The sequence below is a fragment of the Embiotoca jacksoni genome, unplaced genomic scaffold (assembly GCF_022577435.1).
Source record: "Embiotoca jacksoni isolate LCO1_2020_lvr unplaced genomic scaffold, fEmbJac1.0.p SCAF_14, whole genome shotgun sequence".
In the NCBI taxonomy this organism is placed as follows: domain Eukaryota; kingdom Metazoa; phylum Chordata; class Actinopteri; family Embiotocidae; genus Embiotoca; species Embiotoca jacksoni.
The window spans coordinates 13,758,159-13,775,857 of NW_027185274.1; the positions used below are offsets into that span (position 1 = coordinate 13,758,159).

General features: G+C 38.0%; 1 protein-coding gene and 1 long non-coding RNA gene across 2 annotated transcripts; one reads left to right on the plus strand and one right to left on the minus strand.

Moving 5' to 3' along the window:
- The first annotated feature begins 5,326 nt into the window (after positions 1–5,326).
- LOC138196928 (uncharacterized) lies at positions 5,327–7,524 on the plus strand. Its single transcript, XR_011178166.1, has 4 exons — positions 5,327–5,515; positions 6,236–6,370; positions 6,967–6,994; positions 7,099–7,524. It is a non-coding gene; the product is annotated as an uncharacterized lncRNA (long non-coding RNA).
- A 2,306-nt stretch (positions 7,525–9,830) lies between these two features.
- On the minus strand, positions 9,831–13,906 carry il10ra (interleukin 10 receptor, alpha). The gene is made up of 7 exons (XM_069147317.1): positions 13,666–13,906; positions 12,984–13,104; positions 12,552–12,721; positions 12,300–12,442; positions 12,008–12,176; positions 11,752–11,870; positions 9,831–11,527 (listed from the first exon to the last, which is right to left on the minus strand). Exons 1-7 carry the CDS (start codon positions 13,754–13,756, stop codon positions 10,601–10,603), a joined length of 1,740 nt encoding a protein of 579 aa, XP_069003418.1. The 5' UTR covers positions 13,757–13,906; the 3' UTR covers positions 9,831–10,600.
- Between the last annotated feature and the right edge of the window lie 3,793 nt (positions 13,907–17,699).

Here is a 17,699-nt window from a genome sequence, read left to right on the forward strand (position 1 = left end):
CAACATGTTTGCACACACTGTAACAGAGCAGATGAAAGCCATTCAGAGATCCAATAAATCTATCGTATGTCCTTGTTTGATTCTCAGCTTTTGTTCTGCTAAGTCAAACTGCTTCCTTTTATTCATAATCTCATTAATACCTAAAGAACTACAGCCGAACGTCAATGAAATTAATTCCTTCATTATTTGTCATTGCTTTGTCAATGAAACTACCTGTTGCTGCTAAAATCAGTGGTATTTTCTTTTGAAACTGGGTGCTTATAAAGTTCAAGGACAACTTGACCAACACCCGGGTTACATATTAACAGATTCAATCAGGACTATTGCTCAGAGTTTTGAGTTCACAACAAATACGTACCAATGAAGACAGCTTGACTGTAAACCATTCCATATAAATTGTTTTCAAACATTTATATTAGTGATTTTCTGAGACCATCTTTGTAAAATGTTCATTTCACGTTGACTTTCAAATAACGCAGCAGCACATTCAAATTCTTTGCAAAATTCAGTGCAATCGTTAGGAACATTGAGGCATTATGTCATATTTTTTGTTTGATTACAAAACAAAAAATGAACACACAAATGTAATCTCTTACTTGCAAAACAGCTAACCAAGTTGTACTTGATCGATTTAGCTTTAATCAGACATCTTACACAGAATTTGAGATCTTCATAGTTTTTTTTTGTCAGAGGTTGATTTTTTTTTTTTTTTTTACATTTCAGGACCCAAAAACACAGAGAAAAACCACTGATACCAAACTTTAAAATGCATTGGATTATAAATCAGGAACTTCCTCATTACACATGTTGATAAGCACGGTTTATTAAACTTTAGTCATAAACTTGGGAACAGATAAATCATGTCGGTGATAAAATTTCTAAATCTATCGCTGATACGTCTTTCATATTTCTGTTCTCCCACAAAAAGATTTTACTTCAGGAGAAAAGTGATACAAACATAATTTTACACAACTAATCGAGGTGTCATGATGGTCAGGGTTTGAAAATCTCCCAGAAATAATAATAAAAAAAGATAATGAGTACACTAACACAGACGTCATACCCCACTCCACTGCACTCTTCCTCACCTGCAAAGTAGCTTTCACTCCTTGTCATTAAAGCATCTGAAGGTAAGCGAGCAAACTGGTGAAAGAGAAGTAATCCTGGTGTTTGAAACTGTGCATCTTTCTCTGAAAACCTTCTCAGCCGACATTTATTGTTTTAGCAGGGAACACCCTTCAGAGTTCTTTCATCCCACCTCTTTGCTCTCCATTTCCACAGCAAACAACCCCCCGCCCTGCTCTCTCTCTCTCTCTCCCTCTCTCTCTCTCTCTCACACACACACACACACACACACACAGACTCACATTCACACCACCTCGACTTACCGTCAAAGACATTGCACCACCATCTTCCCGCCAGTTAAGGTGCCCAAACTCTCCTTTGTCCACACAGGTGTGCGTTTCTTTGAAACTTGTATTTAGCTTGACAAACATTGGGGGAAGTGCGACAAGAAAATGACAGGTTAATAATTAACGATAGGTTAATAATGAACACCTTTTCATTTCATGCTGAACTCTAAATAGAGTATGTTGTCACACTCTCATCTTTTAAATCCATGTTGTTTGCAAAATTGTTAACGAATAGGTCTTAGAAAATGGATAAAATATTATTAGAAATGGTTCTAATTCAAAAGAAACCTGGCTTGAATGGAGAATTTATTTTATTCAGGTTAGTTATGAGATATATTTTTGGCTAATTAGAGTAATTACAGGAATTAAATAAGGAAGAAATATTGTCTGAATGTCTGTGACAATGCACAATTTCAGTCCAAAATATATGGTTATGTATATGTATATACACACACACATAAACATAGAGTATGTTGAGTAGAGTATGTTGTCACACTCTCATCTTTTAAATCCATGTTCTCTCAAAGGAGAGTGTGGGGTTTTAATGTATCAGGAAGTCCAGTCAGAAACAATCAACACAAGTCCCAAGATCCAAGTCCGGTGTGAAGTTTCTTTTGGGAACACTTTTTAATGGTGATACTGTGTCATCTGCCACCCACTGCATATCAAAAGAAAGCTACAGTGTAAGGAAGTACTGCTGTCTGCTCAGAAATGCGGTTGGCTGTATGTATCTGCAACAATCTGAGAGTCGTGACATAGTGATAGATGATATCATTTTGGATAAAGAGCTTTGCAGCCTAACCTATTATTGCCTTGATCACTATAAAGAGGATCAGTAACATTTCTCAGAAGGATGTGATGGTAAAATTATATTTATTCCCAGAAATGTTCTAACGTGTTACCAAGACATTCAAAAGAAATTTCCTGAACATGTTTTTTTCTCTTCTCACTGTCACCACACTCCCAATGATCCTGCATACACACTAGGTCATAATTGTAAAACCGGACATGTTTAACTCACTGTGGGACCAGTATTATGTGTTTTGTTAATATGCCCTCACGGGTGTTGGCATGGATGAAGTTAGCCCTCTAATGGCCCTCTAAAGATAGAAATTGTCAAGAAGAATATGGTATTATTATTTTTTTATTTATTATTTATTCTTTTCAATTTGTTTTTCTTTTGTGTATTTTTTCTTTTTTTATGCTGTCTTTGGTTTATGTTAGTTTGTTGTTGGTAAATTAACTGTATGAATTGAAATGTTATTAAAAAAAAGGTTCAACAAAAAAAAACTGGACATGTTCACCCAATGATTCAATAAGTGTTCTTATAATACATCAATGGGTAATAGTTTGAAATAGGTGAAAAGAAAATCTGACAATAAGACTGAGTGACCGATAAAAATGTCCAGCAACAACTTTTTGTATTCCTCTTCCTCGACCAGTCACGATGTTTTCAGGTTGTCCCTTTGTCCTTCCATTTGTACTAACTGTACATTTATTCCATTCTCATAAACACAATATCAGGAATGGCTTGTGGGAATTTCTTTAGATTTGAAACAAATGTTCACTTGGACTTAAGAATGAACTAATTAGATTTTGGTGGTCAAAAGTCACTGCGGCCTCATATCACACGGATAAGTCATTACCCATTTTAGATTTTTTTTTTTTTAAATTTAAGTTTACACTGTTTTGGACTTGACATGCTTTGCACTAATAAATGCCACAACCCATAAATTATATTTACAGAAACAAAATACCTAAACAAACACCTGGGGCCTTAGAAAATATATTTAGAACCTCACCAAAGATTACTTCTCAAAAAACTAGTAATTGGACTTTTGAGCTTCGAGCATTTTATTATAACATATACTGTTCTGAAGAGTCAAAAATGTACTTTTTTAACAGACTCTGGGCTGTCTTACGGTGATAATATTAATATGGATGGATGGTATTAATGTTGACTATGTTAAAAATCTTAGATTAGCGTGTTAGCATGCTAACAGTTGCTAAAATGAAGAATTTGACCTGATGATGGCTCTAGAGGAAAAGTCATAGGTTTACCACAGCCATTGGGATGCATGCGCTGTAGATCAAGACCACTTCATTTAATCACAGTCCATTCAATAGCTCAGTTGTTGAGATATTTCAGTTAGAACCAAAGTGGCGGACTGATACAGTTAGTGTGGCTAACTGTCAGGAGAGGAGAGAGGACAAACAAATATTACATTAGTTTGATGAGAAACCCCAATTTCTCTGCACTCATTTGCTGCCTTTCAAAAAAGATACTTTATTTGAAATTTCCCTCCAGTAGCTTGAGCACTAGAATTTTATTTTTCCAACATGTAAACAATCAAATCTGTATGTGGAGTTTCAGGAAAATAAGTCAAAGTATTGGCAGACACAGTAGATGAATAAAGTTTTAATTTATTTTTAGGAATGCAGACTTTGTACATATGTAAAGGAGGACGTTAACTTCTTTTTATAATTCAGATGAATATTGGGGCATCAAAGATTGAAAGAAATGTTGTAATTTTCGTATGTCAGCAGCCTTTAACATTTAAGTTAGTCATGTTCATCAGTATAAGACATGCAGTCTCTGCAGTGTTAGTAAGGACATCTAACTCACTGTGTAGCCTTGAAGACATTGTATTTGGGATTGTAAATCACTTATTAAATGACAGGGCACTTCACACCACTCTGAACTGATAACATCTTGTGGCTGAGTGGTAGCATTTCTGTTTTTTGCAGAAGTTCTTTCGGTGTGGGTAGGTTTTAGCAATCGTTATTAATGGCAGGCCAGTCACCTTTTCTACGAGTTTACATGATATGTTCTTCCATTTTTACATGGGACAGCACCAGAATGTGTTAGACCAGCTACTGGCCTGACTCATGACATGTTCGGCCAACAGTAAACATGAAAAATGAAAGAGACTAATTTTCAAATCGAATCCCAACTTTCACTTTTGCTTTTTATAATGCTTTTATTATAAATCAAAATGAATGGAGGTCTTTTAGTTTTAATTCTGCTCTGTAACTGTAGTGTGTATGTACATGTATGTAGTATGTATGTGTATGTACATGTGTGTTGTATGACAGTATCACTTTGTAGCAGAATGTTATGATCTTATTTTATTTGTAAACTTGAAAACCTGTGTCATCATATCAGTATTTAATGGAGTTTTGTGAGTCAAAATAAAATGTTTGATATTTTGATGCTCTTTCTGACCCACATTAACTTGGAGAGGATCTGTGTCTGAGCCTTGTCCTCTCACTACTGGTGTCCCTCAAGGCTCCGTCCTGGGTCCCCTCCTCTTCTCTCTGTACACCAACTCTCTCGGCTCTGTCATTCACTCACATGGATTTTCCTACCACAGCTATGCTGATGACACCCAACTGATCCTCTCTTTTCCCCGATCTGAAACACAGGTAGCCACATGAATCTCTGCCTGTCTGACTGACATCTCTCAGTGGATGTCCGCACACCACCTGAAAATTAACCTCGACAAGACTGAACTGCTTTTCCTTCCAGGGAAAGACTCTCCCACCCTCGACCTGACCATTACCTTCAACAACTCCGTGTTTTCCCCGACTCTGACCGCTTGGAACCTCGGCGTGACACTCGACAGTCAACTCTCCCTTACTGCCAACATCACTGCAACAACAATGACTGTTTTTAATGTTTTGATCACTGTTCTTAATTGTTTTTAAATGTCCTTTTCTTTTGTCTGATGTTTTGATGCTTTTAATGGTTTTATGTGAAGCACTTTGAATTGCCTTGTTGTTGAAATGTGCTCTAAAAATAAACTTGCCTTGCCTTTGTTCTAACATTTGCTAATGGAAGGAGGGTAGAAGGCAGGCAGGACAGAGGAAGAAGATGGACCGGTTTAAAAGAATGACTGGTATGGGGACATGGAGAGGCAGACGTAGGTAAAGACGGAAGAGGAGAGCACTCTGGTTCTTCATAGTCAAGACTAATCATTTAATAAAGACTGTTGTAAAGTAAAGTAATTGAGTGATAGAGCTTAACACCAAACGGACAGGAAGGAGAGGAGAAGAAAGGGATAACAACGATCATCCTGACAAGTCAGCTATGGGGAATGGTGGTAAGAGCCTTTCAGCTGAGATGATTCATTTCAGTTTTGTTTACAGTAAATGTGACACACACAAGCAACTTCCAAAAACAGCTTGTGGTTGTGATTCAAATTTGTACCCACGTTTTGTTTTACTTTTACAATACTGATGTTCAAAATGTACTGTTCTCCTTTGAATTCAATATCTTTTAATGCCTTGTTGGGTTATAGTTTTATCACACAGTGACTGAGATCTGTTTGTTTCCTGTATTTTAAATTACAAACCCTGTTCAGTGGCAACTGAGCATTTAAAAGATTAAATGAGTGTTTAAAATATACATGTGCATTTAAAAATATTTTCTCTTCTGCATGTATACAAAAGTGCTAGTAGAGAATCAAATTTAGAAATTTAAGCAATAAAGAGCTTTTCATCTGCTGCTTCAGCAGAGAGAAAAGATTGTCTCTTAAACTCACTTCACTCTCATCATTTTCAGTCTCTATCAACAGACAACTACTGAAGGCATGGTCAGCCTCTTTCCCAGCAATTGATTTTCCAATCTCGTTTCATCACAGAGAATATTCATTCCTAGTGAACATGTATATTGATCCAATTAGGCCCAGGCAAGCAGAGAGACTTGACTCAGAAATGCAATATTTTTTTTGGTTCAGTGAGCTTGTACATTATTCTGTAAAAGCTTGAAAAGTTATCTGAAAATGTGTTAATTCCCTCCATATTTTTTTTTTTTTTTTCAGGAAGCAGGGTAAACGGAACGGCGATTGGAATTGCTGTGGGCTTTGGCATTCTGGCAATCCTCTTCACCATTGCGATTGTACAATTCTGCTGCAATTACAAATGCAAAAAGTGTAAAACGTGCTGCAAAAAAAAGGGTGAGTGGAACTTTAATAGGTCAGCTGGCCCTCCTTTGGTCGTGAGCTGTGGAGGTAGTTTTGGATTTATTTGTCCTAAGTTTGAAATACTTCTCTGCCTCTTTCCCAAATACAATGGAGGTGAAGGATATTTACACAGCATGAAAAATACATTAAAAAAGTCCAATGGCGACATCACATCGATCTGGTTATGATGAATAATCCAAAGACCTCTGCTAATACGTATATATTCATACACAGTAGGAATTACTTGAGTGTTTGGTCTGTGTAACAAGGACACTGAGTCCTTGGTGCCACAGAATCTTTTAAATGTAATTTTTTTTTTTAACGCTATGTACACCACACGTTCTGTTCACCTTCTTTGGGATGAGAGCACACATCTCAGCGACAGATATTTCAATCCTGCACAAATAAAACCAAAACGATTTGCCTGGTTTTGTCATTTGAGTGATTAAAATACTTTAACTTTGTGAAAATGGCATGCATCTGGTTACATGGTTGAATGGGTGAAACATCACCCAGCAGTGAGACCACAATATGCTGTTGTCATATAAAATGCATACTGTATATTCATTATGTCTCCTCTTACTTTGTAGAGCCATTATTGAAAGACAAAGTGCTTACGTGAGTACATTCTTTCAGGCTGACCTTTCAAACGCAGTTTTATTTCCCCCTTTTCCACTGCTTCGTGCTTCTAATTTTGATGTGTTTGATTTGACTTTGTACAGCAAGGTCGGCTTGAAGAAGTCTTCTCCTCCCTTCTCCATCAGTGGCATCATGAAATAACAACTTGTTGGTAGTTGATTCTCATAAACAGCACGATGGAAGGCACTCCCCTCGTCTGTCACTTTCCTACGCACCACGTAGGCCGACTTTGTTGTCTGATGTATAAATATGAATCTCATGGAGGGAATTTACCGTGATATTTCTAGATTACTTCTGACTATTGTGTCATGTCATGCCTTCGTACCATGTTCATGCATTTTGGCAAACCTTGTTTTAAGTCATGTCTTTAAAACAAAATTCCTACTTTTTCTTGAAACAGAGAGTGAGGTATTGCATCTTATTATATGTAAAATTGTATTTTTGTAATTTTATTGTAATTAGAAAGAAAGCCACATATACATGTAAATAAATACCCCCATGCAATTTTACTTTGTCAGTTTTGCTATTTGTCATGAGAAACTGAAATGTTGTGGCGTCCCTTGACAAAAATGTGAGTACACACAAATACACACACAAATACACACACACACACACACACACACACACACACACACACACACACACACACACACACACACACACGCACGCACGCACGCACGCACGCACACACGCCAGAGAAGCAAACAGATACATTCCATTACTGATGAAAATAACTTTTTACGGTGATGGCAGCACATCAACAGATCAGCCACAGCAACCAGGCAGATCAGCTTTCTTGTAAGCTGCAGGTGACTTCCTTCCAAAATCACATCGACTACCTTTCTGATACTTTCGATAGTTGGTGAAACTTCTATGTCTCATTGTTTTTCCTCTAATGAAACTAAAACACATTTGTCGGTATCTAATGTTTTTCTCTGATATGAGCTGTCTACAATGGGGTGAATAAAGGTAACTTTTTGTATTCAGAGAATAACATTCATGACTGAGATGTGCACAAGACAAAAACATGTTTTTAAAAAAAACCAAACTGAAATGTTTTCAGGTAGTTTCAGGCTGCCCTATCTCGACTTTTTATGAAAAGGCAAATTCAACCCATTAAGTCAAAGGTAGAAAGGAAGAACACTTTCCTGTGCGTGGGTACTATCTGCCACTTACTGTAAATATCACTTTGCGGTAAATCTTCACAAAAGTTCCATCTGCTTCTTTTAATCTGGGAGAAAAATAGGATTTAATTTTGGTTTTCTAAATACAAATCATGTCTTTTCGAAAGTACTGTGTTAATGGCCATCACTGCTGCCATTTTCATTTCTGCAATGTGCTGCAAATGAAATCCATTTTTAAACAACAACCTGAGCCTGGCCTGATTTGCACTGACTTCCTGTGACTGCACATACAGTAATCTGCATTAACTTAAGCCAAGCAACTGACAATCATTGATCATTGGATATGCATGAATTACAACGCTGTGCTGCAGACTGAAATGAGTTATAAAACCAGGGGACATCGCACAGTTAAACCTTTTTCTCTTAGTTATTAGGATTTTTTTATCCTCAAAAATAGCATACATACATTTGTTTAAAGCCAGTCTAATTTCTTAATTATTTAATATGACATCACAACTCTTTCTGGAAAATGTTAACACTTGTTTTACTTCTGTTTTTCGAAGAGTTTCAGTCATTGTCGTGTTTACTGTTAAATTCATCATAAAAAGTTAGAATATGCTACTTCTTCATTGTCTGAGCATGGATTTTCTACAATTTTTTTAAACTATATATATTTTCCCTTTACACAGACATATAAATCATTAGCTTGTAGAACAACTGGTCAAGATGTCCAGGCTTAATTAGCAGGCAAAGTAGACAACTGCCCCCTGGCCACCTACTGTAGACCTGGAGGGGCTCAAAACACTTCGGGTTCACTGAATATCTGTGATTTTGGTAATTTGTTCTTACTAAATACCAACCAGTTTTTTTTTGGCAATTAAATGTGATTTAAAAAAAAAAAAAAATTGGACCCCTAAAATATGTCAACTAAAGTGCGTTCTGTCAAATTTACTAATTTTGCGAACATGTCTGCATCAAAATAATACTTATAGAGGTTTGTGTTGAATCACAGTTACCAGAAAGTTGGAAAGCATTATTCCAGCATGGGAGCACTGGTAGCGCTCGGCATGATGGGAATGTGGAGTTGATAGGACATCCATTGTATAGATGACTGAAAGTATAGGGGTCAGCAGGAGCGCAAATTTGTAACCTAGGAGGTGAACAATGTTGCTCATATAGTGATAATCAGTGGACATGTTCCGCAAAACCAGTAGCATGTGATACTTTGCTGCTTGAAGAAGGGGTTTTTGTTAACCTTTAGGATTAACCCAACAATGTCTCACTTCCTCTGTAGCTGCTGTGGGCTCTCACAACACGGTCACATGATCATGAGATTATTTGTTCTCTTTGCTGTCAATGTGATGTGGGACTTTTTGAAAGTGACATGGAGCCTGACAGAGGAAGTGTTCGTTTCATATTATAAAAGTTTCAAGCCTACAGCTCTGTTTCCTGAACATAATTTGAATGTGGGGATCCCAAGAAAAGCTGGGTGATATGTTTATCTTCCAGAAAGTATCACTTTACTGTTTCAGGGTTTTCCTTGCATGTGCTTAGTCATGGTTTCACAAAACAACATCATGTCACTTGTTTACTGGTTCTGTTTGTAAGTGTTTGTGTGTGTGGAGAGAGAGAGAGAGAGAGAGAGAGAGAGAGAGAGAGAGAGAGAGAAATGTTTGAAATATCGATAACAGTCCAAGGAGATAATATTTAATCATATATGAAGGAGCAAAGTCACTTGTGTTCACAGTGATACATAATAAATAAATAGCTTTCAGCATGCAAGCAGCTGACCTGTGCGTTTTTCTCATTGTTTGACACAACTTGATATTTCAAATTTGTGGATTGATGTTATGTTAAGATTTTATCTGAAAATATTGCTGAAAAAAAATAATTTCTTGATATTTAAACTGAGGTGAGAAAAAAAAAAACCTTTTCAGAAACTTTATTGGTGGGTAATGGACATAAAGTATCATTGTTGGCAGAGTGGAAATCACAAAATGTCTAAAAGCATGTAACTGTCAAACAGTTTCTGCTCAGCGCTCCCCACACCAGTTTCACTTCCGGCATGTTGCCTTTTAGTCAGTTGTAAATATACCCAGGGTAAGACAGGGTTAAATAAGGTCTTCATGTTCTATTCTCAGTCTCTGTAAGCTCCCAAGACTCCAAACAACAGTTTCTCGCCATGCAGCTATGTGATGTAACCTATATTTCCCTCCTCTGATCAACAGCCTGCTGCGTGCTCTGTTTCCACCTCACACTTTTCCCCTCTTTTATTCAGATTTCTGACACTGGAGCCTTTCACCACACACAAATTCTTCTGTATCATGAGTATTAATGAGTATCCATTTCATTCAGGAAGTGCGTCATGTAGGAGAGGGCAGTGTAACGCTCCAGCATAGTGCTCCAACAAGCTGTGTCAGCATCATTTTTAAATAGTGTTGTTATGTTCCTCAAAAGTGTATCAGTCAGTTTTCAGCTGTACATCACAGAGAGAGAGGGACAGATTGTTCATGTTGAAGTCCTGTTCGCACTTCACCGGGGGCAGCGGTGTCAGAGATGTAAGCAGAGGGAAAGACTCCCCTATGTGTAAAAATGTTGTTTCAAAGTTATCCATTCTGACAGTATCCATTTGTGTTTTCCCAGTACAACCTGAAAATGTAAGCTCTCCTTTGTTAGAGTCCACCAAATCACATTTGCTACCCAGTCGTCTGTTTTCAATATACACTGCTCGGTATTGTTTGATGATTTCACTTTCATAATGGCTGTGTTTATGACACCAAGAGCACTGACCTGCTCCTGAACAGATACAGGATTGAGGCCCAGCTTTGTACCCTGTGACCACTTCAGCCAAAATGGAGTTAGGAAGTATCTGTTTAAACGTGTCGTCCTCATCGTCACAGACATGGATCTGCACTGCTGAGGGCCTCTGGCTGCGATAATTCCCCCCAGAAACAGACTCCTTCAGAGGCCCACTGTCTTGTCCGTCCAGTTTAATGGAAGAAGAATCAAGCCGACAGCCCAGGCCCACTCCACTGTCCTGCCTTTTCCTGACTGTATCAGTCCTCTCATCCTGCAGGGGGTAATCTGTCTGACTGCTAGTGGAGCTCTCTGGTCCTCCCATGCTCCCACAGCCGCTGTCCTCTTGTCTCACAGGAGGACTTCCTCCATTGCTTGTAGCAGAGTTAGACTCCATGTTGACTCCACTGTCCATGCTGGTCCTCCTATCCTCCTCATCGTTGTCCTGTATCACTGTAACAAGGGTCACTGGGTCTTTGACAGAGGTTTTCACTTCTGTTTTGTAACCGGACAGGAACCATCCTTTGTCTGTGACCACCTCTATCGTCCCTTCCCCAACAGAGAGAGGAAGCCAGCCACTGACAGGGGATTTCTAGGGTGAGACAAGAAAACAGTAACAAAATGAATTATTACTCTTGACCCATCTCTGCAAGGCTGATATAAAAAAAATTGAAATAACCAACCACCTTTGTGATATCCTTTTGCTTTTTATTTATTTATTTATTTGGCAGTTTTTGGTCCTTTTTTTCCCGAACAACAGTACAAGTTTGGGTAGCTGTAATTCTTCTAAATTTTTCAATAGTTAAAGGTACCTACCAATGCAGCAGGTGTTTTCTCTGGAAATTTCACATAACACAGGAGGATGGTTGCCATTATAGCAATGATTGCCAGCACACCCAGAATAGAGAGGGACGACACAGCAATTATGAACCACTCTGGAGGGAGCAAAAACACAAAGCAATTTATTAGGTGTGAGGGTCTTCTAGGAGAGAGTATATCCCCAAATCTATAAAGTTGAACTGGTATCATGCTGTCTCTTTCCTGTGCATCCCCGTTATAATCCTTTTCTCACCTTGCTCCGGTAGCTGCAGACATTGTTTGGGGGAGACGCTGCTTGTGGAGAGAGTTCCAGTACCCTCTCCCTTGAGGCTGACACAATATTCTCTACCCCAATGGAGAGAAGTGAAAGTCGTAGTCCTCTTGTCTTCCCCCACACCAACTTTCAGGTATGCTGTGGTATTCTGCAGTGTAAAAACAATGAATCAATGATTAACTAGATTTAGCTTTTGTCTTGTATTTTGGTTTTACTGGTAGGGTCTCTGGAAACAGTGTGTGCTCTGTTCAAACCTAAATGCAACACTCACCGTATCTTTTCCTTTTTCTTCCAGGTAGATGGTGTAAGTGAGCCCATATGGAAAGAGCTTTTCCAGAATGTTTTTTTGGTGAACATAAACTGTTAGTGTGCTAGAAGTAGCCACCAAAGTAAAGGAGGGAGGGTGCAGTTTACCTGAGCAGAGAAAGGTAAGAAAATCACCTTATTGTGAGCCTAAAGGTTAACGTCCAATGTTTCAACCCTGTTATGCTGACACACCAAACTCACAGACAATTATGCTTACTTGTATTTGGGAGAATTTTCTTGGCTGTCCACATTGACACGTCATCTCCTGCGACCAGCTGAATTCTGACCTTGTAGCCAATAGTATAGTCATGTATTAGACTACTAAGGTCACAGTAGGTGTTTGTGATTCCTGTGCAGTTGGCTACGAAGTCCCATTCACCAGTGTACCTGAGGACAGAAGACACAGCAGTCACCAAAGGGAAGCAGTGGAGCATACAGACTAAAATTAAATCTGTCATTGAATAAAAAATGTATATCTAAGTTTCATAGCTCTGATTTGAAAATAATTGAAATTAGTGGCCCAAAAATAAGAGAGAAGAATACAAATGTATGCCGGTCAGAGATAAATAAAACAATAGAGACCGCTGGGAAATTTGATTTGCAAAATGAAGTAAACTTGTTACTACTGATATTTGGAAATCAAACATACCTTGCCATTTGCACATTGTACTGGATGTCAGAGGGGGCATCCACAGGATGTTGCCAAAGTACCATGACCTCTCCATCCATAATATCCACTATCAGTTTCTCCGGCTGAGGGATATCCACTCCTATTACAGAAAACAATAGGGGTGTTATAATGTACAATATAAGATCATTTAAATTTCTCCATATACAAAGCACTTTTAGATTATACGTTGATTGAGGGAAAAAAAAAAATCTGTTTTGATTTCAAATTGTGATATAAAATCATGATAAACTGCTCAAAAGGTTAAAAACATGTAGTCAGGAGAGGAAAAAGAACCGTGGCTGATAAAAAGAGATCTTAAAAATCATTTATGGGATCGCTATGGGTTTTTTGTGAAGGGAACAGAGTTTTACCCAATTCCACTCTACTTCTGGGAATTTGGTTTTATCAGAGTAGAATGCGATAGATGCAAGATTAGAAAAAACACAACAGCAAATATGTACTTCTACAATTTCTGTATGGCCTACAGTATTTAAAATATATTGATAAAGGACAATTTAATAATAAGTAGAAAATACTGTCAGAATCAACAAAATAAAATGGTATTTTAATTCCACAACAATGAATTAAATCACACAACATAATTGAAACAAACGCGTTAAAGACAAACTACAGATGTAAAGTAATAAAAGGTGTTAATTACCTGACACACGGTTCATGTAGATAATTAAAAAGACAAGAATTGGCATATTGTTTTTTATATCCATTTCTTGCATCAGAAGAGATGTTGTCATTGAATTAAAATCCACACAGCGGTTAACAAAGTCCTCTATTCTGACGATCAAAGCAGAAACATCTTCCCTTCTCACCAACTCTTTGTAACTGTACAGAATAACATAAAAGTGTCGATAAATATTAACAAAGGGGCAGCGGCTGTTCCCGTCCTGACACTGTGGTGTCTGTTCATCTGTGGAAGAAGCAGCTTGTCAAATGATTTTATTGAGATATAGTTCTCGTCAAATACCTTCCTCTCTTGCTCAAATCCCCTCCCTCTCAGATGATGAGTTTCCTGTTGTGACTGCATCAGTGACGTTGCTGCTAGTTTAATCTCTCTCAACAAACCCTTTCCTTCCTCTTTTGATTTTTCTTCTCCCCTTTGCACTCAGCAGGTTCACAGCGCAGTTTTTCTGTATTCAGAAATAAGAGGCTCAGAGACTAGAAAAGGGAAGCTTTTAGGAATTCCCTCGTTACGTTCTCTTTTAACTGTAAGCAGTGCTGGGATAACAGACATATTCTGTTGCTTTTCCAGAGAGTATTCCTGAAATCTCATACTTGCCATTATAAAATATATACAATTTAAAACAGGAAATACAATTTTGGGTTGTCTCTATTTAATTTGCATGTTGATGCTAATTTGACTACACTACACATATCTACCTTTTCCTGTCATAGTCGGTATCTGTAAAACCTTAGCTGTTGTTGGATGCATTGCAGATTGTTTTTGGAAGGAGCAGAGGCACAAGTGGAAAAAGAGGCAACAGGAAATACACATTAATTATACCTGTAACTTGAATGTATGTGTGTGAGACAAACTCATGATAGGCATAAGTGATTAATTTATATGGATCACAGGTGTATAATTCCATCATAGCTCTATAAATTATGTGGTTTCAGTATGGTATTAGCATGAAATAACAGAATTGAAATAAAATTATTCTTCTATGTTGTGTCTTAAAATGTCTTAAATGTCAGTTCTAAACTCATATTAACCAATGTGTGGGATGGTAGAGAGCTGTGACCTTTTTTAAAAATGTGTCAGCTGAGACACAGATCTATGGTTTCAACCTCAGAGACTGTGGAACCATATCAACTCAACCTCATCTTTTACACAGATCCGCTGGTTTGATAATTTGCTACACATCACTTTTCTGCTAATTTTAATAAGAAAATGCTTGATATATGACAGTTATTGTGTGTGATCATGTATGATATGCATTTGCTTTTTGGTAATGTTGAGAAAGAGTTTTTTACATCAGTGGAACCAGCCATGTTTTTTCAATTTTTTTTAAATTTTTTTTTATCAATTTCTTTATATTGAAACTTCTATCATTTTCTCAATACTTTTACTTGGGGAAATTAATTCATTTCTGAGAAAATACTTTTTTCTCTTTATTACAGCCCATCAGTTTCTCACCTCCTCTTCACATGACTTTTTAAGTTTTAGTTCCTGTTACACGCAAACAGTCTCTGCACACTAAACCACACTGCTGATTTGTTAGCGTCATGTTTTGGTTTCTGTCTTGCAGATAGACAGACAACTGCTGAATAAATCTAAGTTGTGGGAGGACTTTTTAAAATGTCAGTGATCATCTGCTGTTGTTCAGAAGAGGAACTTTTCTCACAAGTAGACTGGTGTAAAGGGTGCCCAGAGGCTGCATGCATCTCTAAAGACAACGTATAGAACATTGCCCTCTGGTGGCCTTATACGGTGCATCGCATACATTGAATATCTCGTGATGCTTCTCATGAGCTCAGTGTCATTCAGTATCACGGTAATGATCAAATTTAGACCCACAAAAACACTGACTCGCTGAACATGAGGTTTTGTAATACAGCACTTTGATATTAAGCACTTGATATTACATGTTGAAGGGCTTTAACATTCATGCTTATTTATTTTTGGGACAATTTATCTTTATTTATGTACTCAACTATGACTGAATAGCACCTTTCATACAACAATGCATCCCAAAGTGCTTCACAGAGCAAGATAAAAAAAAAAAAACTTAGAAATACTATGGAGAAACAACCCCCAATACAATTGTACAACAAAATGAAAACAATAAAACCCATGGCAACTTAACTAAAAGCTGAGATAAAAATAAATTTCTTAAGTTTTAGTACAGACTTGTGACAAAGAGAAAACATGGGGGGAGAGATTGTGCTACAACGGTCTTCTGCTAGGTTCAAATCTGTGACAGTGTGGTCACAGTATGGGGTATGTCTTTGACCACAAGCAACCACAGTACCCCACATTCATGAACATATTTTGTGTGATTCTCTGCAACAGAGAGTTAAAGTGACAGAGATGGCATGAACAACATTAGGGTGAAAGGTGCAGAAACACTGAGTTGAACTAAATCATGGGCGCTTACAAATGGGAAAACACTGCAAAGGATGACTATTGTGGGACTTCCAGACACACATACTGATCAATCGGACATTATGCTAATGGTCAGGGAACACATAGTGACAGAAGTGATAGATGTTGTATGCTCATGTAACAGCAAGAAATGAAAAACTGGAGAAAGCGTGTATGGAGGAACCATAGAGTATGTGGAAAGTGAATGTAGAAGTAAACACCGTGGTGCTGGGAGGAAAGTTTCCAAAAGTTTCCAGAAGCAACATCTATGCAGAATGGTGGGAGCAAAAATGTTGTGTCGAAGCCTGACAGACAGAGGTTTGATGGAAACGCATACCCGTACCATCCATAAGTGAGGGAAAATACAGTCTTCAAAACTGTCACACATTAATAATTACCTTTGTTTCCAGGAGTCAGTGACTAAGCTTTTTTTTCCCTCCAGTATTTCCTCTAACTGCCTTCAAGGGTATTGTGATTCGGCCTTTTATCACGACAAAGCATGGAATACATCTGCCAGTCCACTAGAGGACGTGTCAGGGTGACAGTTAGCGTCGCCTCAGCGTGAAAAATAGGGCATGTCACATGACAAAGGTCCAGCGACATGGGTCATGTGACTAAAATCATGTGCTGGAGGTCATTTGATGAAGTACAAAAGTGATGAGGTCCATATAATGAGGCAGGTTGGGGAGGGGGGTTGAATTGATGAATAGCGTACTATTACCGAAGAAGGGTTCACGTCGGCAAGAAAGTTATGTGGATTTCCAAACCCTAAGGTTTTTTTTTTTACCTCAATCTAACAACACCTTTTTTCTTGTCTATGCCAGGCAAAACCGTGACATTGATAAACTGCCCACTGGTGGACTGGCGGGATTATTACGTGCTTTGGGGTGATACCTGGTTGTGTGGTGTAAAATTCTCAGTTTACTGTTGGAAAAATTACTCAGAGGCTTGGTTCAAAATCAAACATAACAGACATTTATTCTTGCAAGAAGGAGCAAATATATACACCCTCAAAGAGAGGTGTCCAGCATTGCTCTTAGCTCTCCTCCGTATGGCAGCTTTTATACAGTGTGACAAACAGTTGACAGTCACCCCCAATTCCTTTGTATCTGCTTGCGTATGGTAATACTGAGTTGGTTGTAGGTCACAAGATAAGGACACATGGGAGTCGTCAATTAGATGCGGAAAGTAAAACAAAAGGAATCACTTGCAAATAAGACGGACAACGAAAGAGACTTTTCGGAGCCTGCTTGAGACTTTCCAGAGCCACAATGCAAACAAGAGGAAGAGACAAATCTTTTTTTCCATCACTTACACATCTTGCATCAAACTGAAACGATGGAAAATGTTATTGAATGTTTAACCATACAGTACATAATTTAAAAATAAGTTCTTGTCATTTTCTGTGAGGGGAAAGCCATTTTGGTTCAGGTGTCATTTGAGCCATAATGGAGCTTCAAACTGTGAAACTCACGATTGTTTCTAGCTGCTGCAAAACCGGTCCGGCAGGTGGGAAATTGATGCACTGGGCACACCCGTCTCTGTAAGCAAAAGAATGAAGGGTTGGAGGCTGGACATGGGAAGTGTCAGGGGCA

Coding starts and splice junctions, on each gene's coding strand:
- il10ra (XM_069147317.1), bottom strand. CDS start 13,756: ATGACAACATCTCTTCTGATGCAAGAAATGGATATAAAAAACAATATG. Junction 13,105..13,665: donor CTACATGAACCGTGTGTCAG/GTAATTAACACC, acceptor TTTCTGTAATAG/GAGTGGATATCCCTCAGCCG. Junction 11,871..12,007: donor TCTGCAGCTACCGGAGCAAG/GTGAGAAAAGGA, acceptor TGCTCCCTCCAG/AGTGGTTCATAATTGCTGTG.